Source organism: Mustela erminea, chromosome 20 (assembly GCF_009829155.1).
Source record: "Mustela erminea isolate mMusErm1 chromosome 20, mMusErm1.Pri, whole genome shotgun sequence".
NCBI lineage: Eukaryota > Metazoa > Chordata > Mammalia > Carnivora > Mustelidae > Mustela > Mustela erminea.
In genome coordinates this window covers 24,680,421-24,697,343 of record NC_045633.1, presented here as the reverse complement: position 1 = coordinate 24,697,343, position 16,923 = coordinate 24,680,421, and the positions used below count along the sequence as shown (strand labels likewise).

Below are 16,923 nucleotides of genomic sequence, written 5' to 3'. Positions count from 1 at the left end.
TTAAAAATAGAGGAAATTGGCAGCTTTTTACCGAAGCCTGCGGGGGAGGCAAAGCCAACCGTATCCAGCTCCTACTATGATCTAAGCTGTGTGTGCGGAGTCACTCCCTCCACCTTCATGACAGCCTGCGAAGTGTCCCCGTCCCCCCCAGATCCCAGCCAGTCAGAGAGGTCTCAGCCTGCAAGTGGGAGGCCTGGTTCAGGCTGTGCACTCGGGTCCACGGGCCTGAATCAGCCCCATGGCGCCCCAGAAAGGCTCTGATGTGGGAGGCTGCGTGGGGTGTGGGCTGGGCCCCATTCTCTCCACTGACGCCTGAGAACAGCTGGTGGAGAGGGGTCGGCAAGCCCTGCGTGCCCTCTCTAGGCTGGCCGGAAGCAGGTGCGCCCCCAGCCCCCTTGGAGCAGCGTGGCAGGGGAGGCGGCTCAGGGGAGATGCCTCGGGGAGCAGCAAGGACCCGTGGTCCTTCCCCCTTGCTGCTGCCGCTGCCACTACCACACCTCTGGGCTGACTGAGAGGGAAGGAGGCGTGCAGTCCTGGGAGGGGTGGGAGGGTGCTGAACGCTGGCCCAGTCAGTGGGTGCCACACGGCAAGCACGGGGACTGAGACCAGGCAAACGCAGAGCCAGAACAGAAGCGACAGCCAACTGCCGGGTCGGACTCTGGGGAAGGGGCCCCTGGGGGACTGCTCGGGGCACAGACAGCTGTCACACAGCTGTTTCAGGCATCTTAGGCAGAGCTAGGGGCCCCCTGAGTTCCCTGCAGATGGGAAACTGAGGCCCAGACAGAGGAGGGCCACACCTAAACTTTGTGTGTATCAGGGAACAGCACTGCCCCCCAAACCCTGCAGGACAGAAGCAGAGAGAAGGGAACGCTCGGGAGGAGCTCCCAGGAAGCCCATCTGCAGGTGTCCGGGCAAGCACCCTCAGCGGGAAACACGCGTGTCCGTGCTGGCACACGCGGCAGGCAGCCACGGCTCCCTTGTGCCGGGCCCCCTGCTCACCAGGGCTCCCCACCAACAACCTCCCCAGATGAGGACCTAGTGTGGCTGCTTGGGTGATCCCCAACCCCCCGGACCTCCTGCCTAAGGGGATCCCATCCAGGGCACGTCCACAAGCACGACCCACCAGTGTCTCTTCCCTGATCACCAGGAACAACGTGGCTCACGTCACTCCTGCTCGCCCTGAGGGCACCCCACGGCACCCCAACGCACCTCGGATCACGATTTCCCCCCCACCCGCTGCCACCCAAGTCCCACTTCTACCATCTGTCCACTGTGATGAGAGTCGGCAGAACTTGAGGGAGCCTGTTTTGGTGCCCCAGGCCCTTTACATGTAACTGTTATCCCTGGAATGCTCTGACCATTGACCATCTACTCTAAAGGACAGACTTGGCCCCACTCACAGGCTGAGGCAGGAGCTGGCCAGCTGCGGGTGTTGGGACAAATCCCTGCTCCCCTCTTACAAGGACACACAAGGCTGCATTCAGGCTAACCCAGGTTCCTGGGACCAGGGTCCGATATCCTGGGGGCCCTGGTTCCCATTTCCAGGGATAACCTCGGGGAGGCAAAGCACCAGACAAGGTGAACGCTTTCCCTTTTCCTCCTGAACACAGCAGATCCCTGACTCACCAAATGAAGGCACAGAAGCAAAAATTAGCCCTTCCATCCTGGGTAATTTTCCCATCACTCACACAGCAGAAAACAACCACCTTGCCATCAAGGAGATATATTAAGCTGTTTAATATCAGGTTTTCGGCTGGCAGATGTTCTAGAAGGGGAGAGAGAGAGGCCTGTCCCTGGCAGCTACTTTAGCATGACCTTTCAGCTGTAAGGCCCACTGAGTATTTCCTGCTAATTCTGGCCCCGTGTGGGTGTGGGGGGTCTGTCTGTTTAGTAAAACACGCTCATCGTATTCAGATCCTCTGGCATATGTTCTTCTACCCAGACTCTCTGGATCTGACCCATGTTGCTGGAGCTGCAGCAGCCTCTGTGGGGCTCTGTGGCAGCAAAGGGGGCATGGCCACTCCCCCCATCAGTGCTCACCACACCCGTGGCACATGCACACCAGAGAAACTTTGAGAGTGAGGGCCACAGAAAGGCCTAGAAGAGTGGGGAGGCCCTGGTAGAGTCGTCATGGGGCTGGGAGACCCTGTGTAACACACTCACATGCCCTCAGCCCTAGAAAGCACACCTGTTCCACAAGAATCTGGAGGTGTGACGCTTACAACAAGAACCTAGGCCAGTCGTGAAGACACGGGGTGCACCGGCCTCTGCGGGGCCTGTTGGAAACTGCTGCCGCCGCCCGTGAACACTGTCCCTGCTGCTCTCTCGGCAGCGTTACCAGTACCGCTGGTAATGGTTGCCCACACAGGTCATCCCACGGCAGGGATGCAGCCCTCCTGCCTCAGCCCCCCTGTGAGAGGCCGCAGCCTCCCAACAGTCTCCCCTCAACAGTGGGGCCAAAACCACAAAGAAGCCCAAGGAAGCTGGAAAGTTCTACAAAGAGCCCATGCCCGTCCCAGGCCTTGTTTCCTTCCAGAATATTCCACGAGGAACCCACACCCAGCCCTAGGTTGCATACCCTCCAGTTGTGTGGACCCCGCCCCAATCATCTCTCCTGAGGAGGGCTGGTTGACCACACTCCTGCATCCAGCCGTCTTCCTGCGACCGCCAAGCCCATCGCAGCTCCCTTTTCTCTACTAATTCTCCTGGAGGAGATGGGAACCTCCCTTTCTGCATGTACAAGGGGAAGGAGGTGCCTGTGCTCACAGACCCCTGATAGTAGCAAGGGTGGCTTCACCGCACCCTGGCGTCGGGCATCTGCCTCAGATTCCCACAGTCCTGGGCTTCCAACCTGTCTTGCTGTCCTTCCTCTCGCCTGTGTGAATGATGTTCTCACCCCCACCTGCTCCAGACTCCAGGCAGCCCCAATCCCAGACAGGATCCTCAGGGAAGACCCTGGCAGGACGTCGGTCCCAAGGAAAGGGAGCAAGAGTCCCAGAAACACCCTGGACCCAAGATCATACCTTCGGTCACAAGTTACCAACTAGCAGTTGTATTCTGTGTGGCCTCCAAGGCATTTGGGATGCTTCTCAATTAGTTACCACCATTTTTGAAATTTGAAAGTTAAGCAGAAAAAGAGAGCCATTATTATGAAAAGAGAGCTTATCCTGAAAATTGCATATTAGGACAGATGGTCAAGATCTGGTGAACACAGGCAGCTGCCCCTTCCGGTGGAGTCCGTGCCTGGCAGATTGCCGGCCCCCCGCCAGCAGGCTCACACAACTTGCATGGTCCTTGTGGGCACTTGAGGGTGCAACCCACACTTTAAATGCAATGAACTCCCTCTAGCCAGCACACAAATGGCTTTGTTGGCCCTCCCAGGAGATGGTGGAGCAACCTGGGCCCCAATGGGATACCCGAGCCCTGGCATCATCAGGATGGTCATCAAGAACGTGGATGCTGGGCACCTGGGTGGCTCAGTGGGTTAAGCCTCTGCCTTCGGCTCAGGTCATCATCTCAGGGTCCTGGGATCGAGCCCCACATCAAGCTCTCTGCTCAGTAGGGAGCCTGCTTCTCTCTCTCTCTCTCTCTCTGTGTCTGTCTACTTGTAACCTCTCTGTCAAATAAATAAATAAAATCTTTAAAAAAAAAAAAAAAAAGAAGAAGAACATGGATGTTCCTCGTGAATTTTCTTGAGGTAGCCTGGCTTTCAAATACTCCTCCACCAGGAACAGATTTTCATGTGCCACTGAAGGCCTTAATTATTTTGGTAGCATGGTCTCTACTTTATGCAACAGGAAACTACAGTCGGTGGGGGGGCGGTGGTCAATCCAGCTCCTGCTAGTTTTATAAATAAAGCTTTACTGACAGCCATTGTTTGGCTGCTTCTGGGCTCGGAGAGCAGACCCAAGGAGCTGAGACACAGACCATAAGGCCCACAAGACTTAAAATACCTATCGGCGGGCCTTTTATAGAAAAAGTCGCCTGATCCCTGAGCCACGCAGGAGAGGCCAAAGTCACCTTCTTTAGGAGCATTCTTTGGTGTCTGTATTTCTAGAACACTAAAGCTCACCGGGGTAGGAATGATCTGATGAGGGTTGGGAGGGGGAGGACTGGGGACACCAGGGAGAGGAGGGGCTGGGGGGCCGGACCCCTGGGTTGCTCACTTGCCTCGATGGGGAGAAAGCCCAGAGCAGTCCCCCACAGTTCAGCCCACAACACCTCTGGGAGGAAACGCTGCATTTTCCGCCAGAAACCTGGTGCTGCTCCCTCCAGCACAGACCCGTCTCGGCACCAGGCACCCCCGTCCCAACTGGTCCCCAGCACTTACTTCATGGGTTTGAACAGCGCCTGCCCATAATTCTGGAATGTCATGATGAGTTTGAGCTGCGTGCCCCCCGACTTCATGGCTGCAAGGGAGAGGGAAAGAGACACGGGGTCACTTGCTGCGTGCAGACTCCCCCCTCTGTGGGCAAGTGAGACCAGCTCCCACCCTGGTCCCACAGCCCCACCTGGGCCTCTGGGTGTGCCTGAGGGCCCCCATACTGCCTGGAAAGTTTGGGGTTTCCTGCAATAATGCGGATACACACTCCCACCTGACATCAGGTGCTGGGGCAGAATCTCTCAGACGGTCTGAGCCACGGCCAGAGGGCAGCCTCTGGGAAGGCTGGCCCCGTACATGCGCCTACCGGCAACACCTCCCCTGCCCAGACACCTGCATGACCTACTCACCCACCTGCCCCACCCCACACCACTGCTTGCCCAGTCTGAGTTTCTGGGGTTCTACAGGAAGCCTGAGTGGGGTTAGTCTGAGGAGACCAAAGCCCCCACTCGTCACAGGGAGCTCCACATGGATGCTCTGGGGGGTGGAGGACTCCAGAAGCATCATGGTGGCTTCTCACCTGCCACGCCAGCTCAGAGGCTAAAGAATTCCTGAAAATGTCTGCTCTTCCCCCCAGACTGTGGCTCTCCTTTATGCTGATGGAGCTGAAGGAAGGAGCACACTCAAGGGTTTCCATGAACCGTGGGGTGAGAGGTTGGGCCTGGACTGTGGCCCCCTCAGGAGCCGAGCTGGCTCGCCTGCCGCACCTCCACATGATGAGGGCTCCAGACCGTGGGAAATGGGCCACACGGCCTGTTGCCTCCATGCCAGGCACCAGCTGTGCCACTGTTGCCAGAGGAACAAGGGACAGGCAAGGTATCCCCACCAGAGTCTGCGTCCGTGTGGCAGGACAGACTGTAAAGTGTAAACATGGAGATGACCTCAGGCTTCTGTGCAAGAGGGCAGCAGGCTCGAGGGGCCCTCGGAAAGGCCGCTCTGGGGAGGTGACACTTACGCCGCTCTCAGCGAGGACAGAGGCTGGCCCGAACACACAGGATTTGAAGAAGGAGGGAGCCAGGCACATTCACAGCCTGGAGGAAGGTCCTGAGGTCCACCCGGCCCAGTGGGTAGGAAGGAAGTGGGTCCTTCCCGCAGGGAGGGAGTGGTCGGCGCTGGGCAGCAGAACGGCCAGGAACCAGGCCCATGCCGTCCCCCACCACAGAGGGGGCTGGCCGCGAGGATGGAAGGTGGAAGCCGGGGAAGGAGGCTAAGGCAGCCAGAGTGGACACCGGTGGCTTGGATGGCAGAGATGGGGGAAATGGAAAAACTAAAGAAATACCAGGGGGTCCAGGAACCATGTGGGGGTAGGTGTGGGGTGCGGAGGGAAGAGAGGAACATGGGTGGACTCCAGCCAGAGCAGTGACAGATGGGGAGGAACGTGCGTGGAAGTGAAGATGAGGCCAGGTAGGGAGCGATGAATGAGGGGCGCCATGCTGCGGGAGCCACATCGGGGTGGGTGCCTGCCCGGCCCCCTTCGTGGCGCCGTGGTGAATGTCAAGACACGTAAGGATAATGCATGACTTAATCTGTCAGTTCTGCAGGTCGACCATACGCAGCTAGAGCAAGCGGAGTTGGGGTAGGGGGACCATCCCATTTACCTCGAGCGGCTGCTACCGCCAGCAAGCGGGTAATGCTCGTGAAGCATCTAGAATGGGGCATGGGGCAGGGCCCATGGCCTGTTCAAGACTGTCACGGGACTGCAAAGGAGGACCAGGCGTCCTGAGCTCCCTGAGCATCTTGGGTGGCTCTCGTGGCCTCTGGGAGGGCCAAGGCCCAGCCCCACTCCTGCGCTCCCGACCCAGCCACTTGCTCATTCCTTCCTCTGCAACGTCTGTGGCCGGGACAGCCTGGCTGCCTCGGACGCGCCCTGGTCTCGGGGTCCAGCAGGTGGAGCTGAGGGCACCGGTGCCCTAGACCAGTGTGTGACTTGGGTCTGTGGGAGGCTCTTGCAGCCTCAGAAAACAACCCCCAACCCCCAACCCCCGACAAATTCCACTTTGCTCCAGAACACTGGAAATAAGGTAAAAAGGCGCAGCTCTTGGGGCGGGGGGATCCCACGGAGAAGTACAATGCACGGGAAATCCCACGGAGGGAATGCTACGTAGTCCTCGTAACGGTACCAGAGACTCTTGAACGATGTGGCAAACTGCTCCTTATCTTATCATTAAGCAGAGCAGCTTAGGAAGCGTGTGTGCTGTGTGAGCTGCCCTTTCTGGAAGGTGTGTATGCAAGCACGTGAGAAAATTAAGAAGCCCCAGCCGCAGCCCAGTGCTCACCCCCCACGGGCAGAACCACAGAGGGTTCTAATTTCCTTTTTTCCCTTATCTGTGCTTTCTAAATTTCAACAATGAACATTTATTACGTTTTTTAATAAGATGAAAACAGAAGTGATCATTAAGAAAATTAGTGGCCTGATTAAGCCCCATTCGATGTCCCCATTTCCATGTAATAACTGGGGTCACACATGTGCTGTCGGGGACAGCACATCAGCTCTCTCCAGGGCCTGCAATCCTGGTTTTCTTGAATAATAAATTATTATGCAAATCTGGTCGGTTGAGTCATTCTTGTTCTGGAAGCAGATCTGAGTGCCCTGCTGACCTGTGTTTTCTGCTGCATTACCAGTTCCTCTCCACGGACCAAGCAAGTAACTAGAAATTAATGGGCCTTAGCATCTGCAAAGGCCAGGCTTTTGCTACTGGCCCTGGACACCACCTTTCTCTTGTCTGGGGACATGTGCCTTCCCACTCGGGGCCACTATTCACTCTGCCAAGCTGGGGTTGACAACTTGGAGACACCTGGAATTCCATTTGAAAATCAGGTACAGGCAAAGCCCACATGCAAATGGCCAGCAGTCATGGCAAAGGCCAAGTGTTCCTCTGGGATGGGTGGGAGGCAGATGCCCCCACAGGTCTGTGCTTGGGGTGAATGTCCTGGCTCTGCTGTCACCAATGGGCCTGGGGAGAGGGTCAGGGCCAAGGGCCCCGTGGCAGAGCCTGGACCCTAACCAGCCCTTGAGAAGGAGGGTGTGAGTTTGGGGTTTCTTCCTGAAGTCAGACTTGAGAAATCTGGCCTGCACCCGTGTCGGAGAGAGGCCATGGAAGCGGAGGCCAACTTCTGGGAGAAGCCAGGTGTGCGGCAGGGGCCCTGTGTGAGAGCTGGTGGATGTTCCCTCACCTGGTTGGGTCTCCATGTTTCTCAGGGGACAGAGGCCTGTTGAAACCTGGCTAACCTCCGCCCTGGGGGGCACCTGACTGAGCAGTGAGCCCACTGTGGGCTCGAGGACGCGCTAAGGCCTCCAGTGGCCACGTCCCCAGAAGACACTCACCCCAAACAAGCCCCATCAGCCAACTTCTCTCCATCTCCACGGCCCCACCCAAATCTGGGCCTCACTGTCCTCAAATCACCAGCACCCACGAGGGGCACCTAACTGGGGGTCTGGTTCCCTCAAGCCCCATGGAGGGCACCTGTCATATACGCTCTCCCCTCCCCTGCTTGCCTCCTGCAGGCACATCCCACCATCCAGACCACGGATGTCAGCTCTGTCTTTCCTGCTGTCCCTCCAGAGCCATATCTGCCAGCTACGCGTTCATATATGGTATCAATTAGCACGGACTACCGATCATTAATGACATGCACCAGTAGTTACACACGCTCACACACACTAACAGAACTAATATGCTAATGTTTGCATATTTGTATGCCATGAGCACTAAGACATCTGGACACCGGAGAGTTTGCTGTCTTTCCCCAGAACACAGCTCCCCTCAGAAGACCCAGAATGGGAACTGCATTTCTTAGGGTCCTCCTAGGAAGGGTCGAGTAAACCAAGCACCAAGAGCAGCCCCAGGAGAAGAGAGACAGACCCCAAAGGAAAAGGGGTGCCATCCTGGCCGGGGAACTTGATGGCACCACACCAAGGAGGCGTGAGCACTGGGAGACACGGGACGCTGGGCTCTGTCCTTAGTTCATCCTGCGTTGCACACCTCGGTGCTGGAAGGGACAAGTCACTTGAATCACTCAGCAACTGGTTTCCCGTGGAAGCCAGGATCAGCATCGCCAGGCTCCCCATTTCTAACAGGAACCCCCAACCCATGTTTTGGTGAGCCACCTCTTTTAAAGGAAAGAAATCTGCTTAAGAGACTGGTGGCCCACGCAAACACGCCCACGTGTAAGGCACTGCCAGGCCACCCGTGGGGGCTTCTGTCACCTCCTCTGAGAAGTGTGAGCCATGCCTGTCCTCAGGGATCATGGCCAGGCAAGTGGTCTGAATTTTTTCCCAGCCCTGCCTTGTCTCCAGGCCCAGGATGGCTCAGATCTGGGGGATGTGATGCCAGGAGCCCTTAGGTCAGCCGTGGTCTTCCTTGCCCACCCCAGACGCCTCCCCCGATCACGGTGTTCTAGAGCCCTGGGTACCATGCAGAGCCCCTTCTCCTGCCCCTGGGCCTTGAGGGACATGGGCCCTCAGAGAGCAGCACAGTGTGTGTCTATCTGTCCATCATCGGGGGACAACCCGGGGCTGGCCTTGAGGGGGTTGCTACGAGCCAGGGACTGGAGGAGACTCTGAGGGCTGGGGTCCTCCTGCTCGGCCTGCTGTGAGACCTTGTCAGGCCTCCACCAGACGTCAGTCCCTCACATGCACGCCCAGGATGCTGGAGCAGTAACTGCACTGCCCCCCCCCCCCACCCCCACCCCCCGCCCCTCTCAAGACTGCTGTGTGGCCGCTCACTTTTATCATGATAATTAAACTGACTTAAGGGAGAAAAGAGGGCACTGCCCCAGCAGGCATCCGGCACCCTCCCTGGAGCTAGAAGGAACACCATGGGAACACACCCAGCAGAGCCCAGCTGTTGTCTGCTGGAGATGGAGAAAGCAGGTGCCCAGGGCCCTTGACTGGGCTTTTGTTCTCGATCTTAGACTAGACGGTTGCAGGGAAAACTGAGGAGGGGCCCAGCTATTTGCCACCTTCCGCCTGCCCTGCCTGCAGTCTTCCCTCCTGTCGGTCTGGGGTGGTCTGTGTCCTTCCTCCCGGCAAACTGAGCATTTTCAGTTGTCGCCCCCCCCTCCATGCGGGAGAGCCAGGACCTGGAGACTGGGACCCACTGCCACCACCCAGGGTGGGAGGGGGACTGTGAGCTCTCTGGGGCTGGAACTGCCCACCCTGGGCTGCCCCAGCCGCAGCCTCTGTCCCCGGGAGCTCGTGACCGTCAGTCCTGGATGCTAGCTAGATGGGTGAGCGCCCAGGACTCGGGTCCTGGGGACCACAGCTTCTTTGTTCAGGCCCCGCCACAGCTGTGTCCCAACCCCGGGGGGAACAACGGTGGCATCTCTCAGCCAGAGGCCGTCTGAGTCCTCTCCGAGTCGGTGTGACTTCTTTTCCCTTTCCAGCAATCCCTGCTACAAAGCAGTTAATTGTGTCATTTATCCTTTGCACCCGTAATTGTGCACGAGAGCTACTTAATGATGCCCGGCCGGAGCCGAAGGTGCCGCGTGCCTGATGTCAGGCTGAACAGAGGTAGATAACGTCCCGAGCCTGTTTAAAGGCAGTGAACGGCCATTACAGAGCAGCCAGGAGCCCGGCTATAAATAAACCTGCCCGCAGCGGCTGCTGTACCGGAGGCCACACGGGCTTCGCCACGCGGATCCAGTGGCTCTGAATGGGGAGAGTGAGTGGGACTCTTCCGGCAGGAAGCTCTGGAAAACTTGCAGGCGCCGTTCCCGGTCCCAACGGAGTTTCTGGGCTCGCCCCTCCTAGGGACCACTGCAGCTGGACGGTAAGGGGACAGAGACCTGAGCTGGGAGCAGGGCCTCCCTTTCCAAACTGGAAGGGCCCACTAGGGGCTGCTGTCTCCAGCAGGGGCTTGGGTCAAACATCCGACTGGACGCGGAGGCAGACACAGCCTAGAAAGCGTGCATCGCGAAGAGATGCCCGCAGCCCAGCCCAAGGCTGGCCCCTCCCCTGCTGCTCCCTGTGGACCACGGCCTTTTCACAAGCGCAAACTCATTGGGGAGCTCACCGAAACAGCAGGGAGAGCGGGGTAAAGGCCTCCACAGGCTCGTCCGCACAGGCTGCTGCGGTCAAGGAGGCCCTGGCCTGCCCCCCGAAACCCTCCACCCTCCCCGCACACCGACACCTACTGGCAGGGATGCTCCTTGGGCTCTGTTTTCACCTTCCAAACAGCTGCAGGTTGTTTGTTCCCTGAGCGCTACGGTGAACTTGGCCGCGTTTGGGAATCCCCGCAGCCCCGTGTCCACCCCAGACCCTGCCCTTGAGTGGGGACCCGGCATGCACAGGGTGCAAAGATCTAGTTACTACTTATAAGCTTGGTCACGGGCATCGTCTTATCAGAACAAATGCAAGGTACCTGAGCAGCCACAAGCCCACTTGACAGATAGGGAAACCGAGGCAGAGAGGGGAGCCACGGACAGCTGTGGAGCGGGATCTTGTAACATTGTACTTCCCTGAAAACCATTTCTAAAGTTTCAAACATTGCTCTCGTTTTCCCAGAAAGCCCAGCCCCGCCCTGCTGCCTTGCATGACTAACGCCTACACTTTGTTTAAGCCCCGGTCAGACATCTTTTCTTAGACAAGGGGCTCCATACCTCTCCCAGAGCCACGTGAATTGTGTTCAAGGCATTTAGTCTTCCTTACCGCGTCTCTGTTTCCTGTCCCCCCGCCCGGGCCTCTCAGGTCAGCAGAGACGTCTTACTGAGGCTCATTCATGCTCGTACCCACCACCCAGAAAGGGGTCTCCAAGGCCAGGGGTGTCCGAGGAAAGCTGCTGAACGGGTGAACGAGTCGGTCAAGTCCCTGGATACTTCTCTAATGGCCCTGTCTACCCTCAGGAGTGAAGGGGGGCACCCCGGCCGTGCCTGTCCATGGGACAATCTCTGTCGTGCACACGGACTGCTTCCCAGCACCCCCAGAAGGCTGTGGCGTCCTGGCGTCTCCCAGGAGGGAGTCTGGTCTTCACACGGGGAGGGCCGGGGATGCCTGGGCTCTGGGGAGGTGCTCAGACCCCTCCTGTGCATCAGCTAAGAAAGGATACCCCGGCTTATTCCTGCGCACTCCCCTTCACGAAGGGGGGTGATCACGCGCTAGACAGAAGCCACATAGCCAGGCAGGTGCCCCAGAGACAGCTCAGTACTGGGCAGAAAGAGCCAAAAATAGTGCTGAGAGACGTCTGGAAAACCCACTTGCCAGCTGCACTCCCCTGTCTCAGCGAGTGGACGAAGCCCCAGGACACGGGGACCCGTGCGGCATCAGTGTTGTTTAGAGGAATACCAAGGAGATGGAGTCTGACTGCCCGTTCTACACATTGGGAGGGGACAGGATCTACCCTCACGTTACCCCGGCTGGCCTCCGTCCACCCCACTCCTGGCTGTGTGTCCCTAGGCCAGCTTCCTGCAAAGCCCCCAGGACTGTTCTTTCCACAGCCCGTCCCTCACTGCCTCCTCAAGCCACCGGTGACTAATGCGGACCTTCACAGGCAATCGCCTACAGGCCCAGGAACAATGGCACCGAACCTCCACGCTCTGAAACCACTGGGGACACATTTCCCTGAAATCAGTAATTGGATGCCTTTTTTCTGTCCAGTTCAGCAGATCTCAAAGTGCTCAGCAATGTGGCCTCTGAATTACTAAGCGAACAGGCCTCCGCCTGAGACAGAGCTGAGCCCTGATCCCTGCCAGTGCTCAGTAAGTTGAAGGAGCCGCTGGTGGAGCTCTGCCCTGTCTCCCTGCTGTGCTGAGGGAGTGGCCCCAGCCTCCAGGGACACAAGCCCCCTTTTCACCCCGGGAGCGGGGAGACCTGTCCTCCGGAAAGTGCCTGTCCTCGGGTGGATAAGCAGAACGTAGCAGGAAGGGCTGTGCGGCATCTGTCCCTCCCTCACTGGCCTAGCGAGGGCAGCGGTAGCCCCTGGACCACACGGACAGCATCGAGGGTGTCCCTCCCCTCCCTTCGAGGCCCTGCAGGCGTGTCCCTCTAGAAGAATGCCCGTTTTGGTCACTCCAGAGATAACGTTCCATCAAGGTGCAATGGCTCCCCAGCTGCCCTGCAAAGGACAGCCAGCCCCCAGCACCCTGACGCCCTCGGGAAGCTCAGGGAGGGCACCTACCCACACTGGTTATCTTCTGAGCACCGAGGTCGCGCAGGAGGGCTTCGATGGCTGGGTTATGCCTGGAGTAGAGTTCATACCGGTTAATGCCGATGTGGAACTTGAGCCAGTTGGGGTAGGAGTCTACAGCCGCTTCCCCCGTGGGCAAGAAGTCTCCATTTTCAGTGCCTTCACGTGGCCTACAGGACATGCAGAGGACCCGGAATCAGCGGGGAAAGAACGGAGTCGTTCCAAAGCCAAGGTTCTAACTGTGGATCCAGACAAACGTTGATGTGTTCACAGATGCCTCTGCCCAAACAGGACCTTGCGAACGTCCCTACTTTTTCTGCGGCTGTTGTTCTACTAACTAATAACATATCTAAACTGTAATTCTCACTTACCGTCAGGAGACGTCCAGACAGCTATAACTAAAATCAAGACCGAGCCCAGAGCGTCCGTGCCAGGCCCTACCGCGTCTGCCCTGGGGTCACGAAACAGCCCAACAAGTGTGATGTCAGCTTGGGGTGTGAGAGGCTGTCAGCTCTTCCTGGGGACAGATGAGCGAGCCATCTTTGACCACGAACCGTGTGCACGCCGGAGACACACCCCGCCTGTCAGAAACCTTCCCCAGGCGCTCTGTTTTGCTTCCAACAACCAAAGGGAGAAATGATGCAAGAAGCTAAATTTGATTTTAACGAGAGCAATCTTGGGTGGGGAGCGAGGAAAGAGGTAGGCACTCACTCCAGCTGAGACCCGAAGTCAGGACCTGCCGCCCACATGGCCCTGACATCTCTGGAGGCAACGGGCCCATCTGGGGGAAGACAGAGCCTATTTGCTGCTGAGCCAAACGGAAAGTGGAACTTGTCTTAGCTCCAACCCACCTGCAGACGAGATCCTTCTGGCCCCAAGTCCTCTCCCACAGGGGCCACATCCTGGACCCCCAGTCCTGGGCTCTGTCTCTCCTGTGAGGAGCCCTGAGCCTGGGCCACTGCTCTGATTCTCAAGTTTCTGAGCATTTCCTTGAACCTGGCCAGCACACAAAGCTCAGAGGCCACCAGACACTTTGGTGTATTTAGATGGAAAAGCCTGGGCCTGGTCAAATTTCAGGGTAGAAAGGATTTTTATGCGATGGCCTTCCCCCTGCATGGCAGGGGTGATATCTACCTGCAGCAGGTATTTGTTCTGGCCTTGCTGCTAGTTAATATTTCACTCCGGGCTGCAGCATGGGCTCATGCTGGTCTGTGTGGCTGAGGAGGGCCAGGGGGAAGGGTTTAAGCCAGGACAGTTTAAAGAGATGCTCCTGAGGATGCTTCTCCCCTTTTATGAAGATGTCACCCAACACAGCTGGCAGGGTTCCAAGGGCAGCTGTTTTGGGCACCCCGGTTGGGAGAACCCTTTTGTTATGCCTCACTGGGGCCAGCACGCCCCTCTGCTAATTTTGTTCTCAGCCACCAGCTTACAAGACTCATTAGGCTTCTGCAGACTCTCCTGACGTGTCCACCAGAGTAATGTCCCCGAGCATCTGAAAGCTTGGCGCCAGCAGCTCCCCAGGGTAAGGTTAGGGACAGGCCCTCCCATTCACTCCCTTGCCAGCTTGTGCATGCACTGCCTGACTTAGTTTCGGGAGCCAGGACCCCGCAGGGACTCCGCAGGCCACCCTGCCCTCCCGCAGAGTCAGCACCGACCCTCCCTGGACTCCGCAGGGAGCGGCTCCCAAACCACCCAGCAGCCCTTCTCAAGGAGGCAGTCGTTCTGGAGACAAAGGCACTGCCCTGAGCAAGAGGCAGCATGCTCTCCTGCTCCACAAACCTCCCTTGCTGGAGAGGGGTGCTGGGGTGGGGGCTGAGCACTCTGCCAGGGGGGTTCCTGCCCCCTGGGGGTTCCCGAGCCCCTGGGCCTCTTTAAACGAGGCCTGGGATGTGCAAGGCCATTTCCTGGGAAGGGGAGCACAGATTAACAGCTGCTTGACGGTGTGGGGCCTGCCAGCACCCACCCTGAGCTGCCCTCCGCCTCACTCACCAGTCAGGATTCTCCGCGGCAGCCTTGGGGTTGAACCTGATGTCGCTGTTCACATTGAAGAGGACGTCGTCCTCCGTTAGCGGTGGAACCGGCACCTGGTAGAGTGGGTGTTCAAACAGCCGGGCCAGGAGAGAGCTGTCCCCGCTGGGGCCAGGGGGCGGCGCCGACCGACGGAGTCCGGGGTCTCGGAGCAGCGGCCGGTGGGCTGGATCGCGGGGCCGGGAACCGCCGGAATTCTGCCCCTGCAAGGCGCTTTCGGCGGGTTCGGCTGCCGCGGGCAGTTTCTCCAGCGAGTGGGATGTGAGATTGGAGGAAGGGTCGGAGCTGAAGTCCTGCAGGATCCGCAGCGTGTGTTTGTTGGGCCAGCCCGCGTCGCCGGCTGCGGAGGAGGCGGCAGGGGGCTCCCCCGGGCGGCCCCGCGCCTTGGCCCAGGCAGGCGCCGCCGCCTCGACCGCGGGTTGCGCGCACGAGCAGCCGGGCTCCCCCGAGGGCCGCACGGCGCGCCGCTCCAGTTTGGGTAGCAAGTCCAGCACGATGTGCAGCGCGCAGGCCACCAGGAACACCATCAGGATGAGCACGCGGAACCTGCGCACCAGGATCATCTTCATGGCCGCGCCGGAGAGCGCGGCCTGGGACTCCGGGCGCCCTCCCAGAGCGCGCTCCACCGGTGCCCCAACTAGCCTCGGCTTGGCACGAACGCAGTGCCGAGGCACAGGTCAAGGTCCATCTGGCGTCGGACAGCTACCAGCTCCAGGGTTGTCCCCCCGCCCACACCACGTGTAGGGCGCCCACCTCCAAAGAGCCCGCTCGCCCGGCCATCTCTGGCCGTACCCTCTCGTCTCTTCGGAGTGGCCGCGCCCTCAGCGGCCGGGCCCAGAGGCCCTGGTCCACGGAGCTGGGTGCGCAGCCGGGTGAGGCCCCGCGCACTCAGCGGCCGGCTTGGGGTCTCTGCGCTCATCCGGCGCGCTGGGGCCTGACGCGGCGGCCCATCTAGGCCAGGGCGCGGCGGCCTGTGGGTGGCGGTGGAGATGGCGCGGTGCAGTCCCCTCCGCGGCTCCGTGGGCCACGCCAGGCGCCGGGCCGGCCAGGCGGAGAAGGGGCGGCTCCTTCGGGCAAGGCTCGTTTCTCTCACGCAGCGGTCCGGAGGCTGGGACCTGGAGGGGGAGCAGGGCGCAGAGCCGCGGGGACAAGGAGGTGGTAGGCACGGGTCTGGGGGGCGCTCGGAACGGCCGGGGAGGTCCCCGGGCAGGTGCAGCGGCCGTCCCCGGAGCGCAGTGCCCGCGCGGCCGAGCCTCTCGGCGCCCCGCGCCCCGGCCGGCAGATATCCGAGAGCCGCGGAGCCGCCCCCCGCGTCAGCGCCCGCAGATTGGCGGAGACGCAGCCCCGCGAGTCACGGCCAGGCCTGAGCCGACTCCGCTCCCTCTCCTTTCTCCTCCCCTCGGCCGCGCCCCGCGTTGCCTCTGCAGCTCCCGGCCGGCTAAAGAGAGGGCGCCTTCTTCCCTTGGTGGCCGAGAGAAGACGGAGAGACCCAAGAGACAAAGGCCGGAGGGCTCGGGTGCGGCGAGCCGGCTCCGGCAGGACGGGGAGCGCGCGCGGACGCTGTCGAGGGGGCCTCTCCGGCCAGGCCCCGGGGCGCGGGACCTCCGCCCGCCTGGGGCCGGCCGCCGCCAGCTGCAGCCTCGGGGCTCCTCCCCAGATGAGCCGAGGGCCGGAGCCCAGGCCAAGTCCCTCCCCGGAGCAGCTGGGCGTCTGCGCTGCCGGATGAGCTCCCTGCCGGGAGGCGACCTTGTGCCCCCCACCCCGGGAGGCCCCCTGCGCGCCCCGCACCGGGCGTAGGGGAGGAGGGGACGACCGGCCGCCACCGCGCCGCCGGAGAGACCAGAGGAACTCGGTATTTCGCTCAAACAGCAAATCCGGAGGGGATGCCGAGCGGCTCCTGCTCCAGGCTGGGGCCCCACCCCACCAAGGGGACACGCCTGCGCCTTGACTCTGGTGGCGCGGGCGCCCCCGCGCTAGGATTCGCTTGGCACGGAGAGGTACCTGGTGTTTGCGGAGGCCGCACCTCGCTGGCCTGTGTGTGTGTGTGTGTATGTGTGTGTGTGTGTGTGTGTGTCTCATTTGCTTGGCTAGGTGCCAAAATCAGCCACCCAGGCCTAGGGGCGTGGCACTTCTACGTGGCCTCTTCTGGGCCCCCAGCCCCCAGTAGAGAATATTAATGTGAATGTCAGTCTAAAGTTCTGGTGAGGAGGGTAGGTGACCCTGGCCAGCGAAGGCAGTCCAAACAGATCCACGGCCCAGCAAACAGGCTGTCGGTCTGCCCCATGCCCTGGAGGCCCGGCCAATGTTCAGCCTCTCTGGCAGGACTGAGTTGGGGGGGGGGCATGGGAGTGAGCCCCTCTTTCCTGTCCACTTGCTGTGCTGCCCTCTCTG

The 16,923-nt window shown here is 59.9% G+C and overlaps 1 protein-coding gene across 1 annotated transcript in view; it reads right to left on the bottom strand.

Moving 5' to 3' along the window:
- FAM20C (FAM20C golgi associated secretory pathway kinase) overlaps positions 1 to 15,130 on the bottom strand; it is a 36,443-nt gene extending 21,313 nt beyond the window's left edge. Inside the window, exons 1-3 of the mRNA XM_032327696.1 lie at positions 14,494 to 15,130; positions 12,496 to 12,674; positions 4,331 to 4,409 (exon numbers count right to left, since the gene is read on the bottom strand). Coding sequence (XP_032183587.1) covers positions 4,331 to 4,409; positions 12,496 to 12,674; positions 14,494 to 15,101 — 866 coding nt within the window. The 5' untranslated portion in view covers positions 15,102 to 15,130. The remainder of the gene's footprint in view (positions 1 to 4,330; positions 4,410 to 12,495; positions 12,675 to 14,493) is intronic.
- Between the last annotated feature and the right edge of the window lie 1,793 nt (positions 15,131 to 16,923).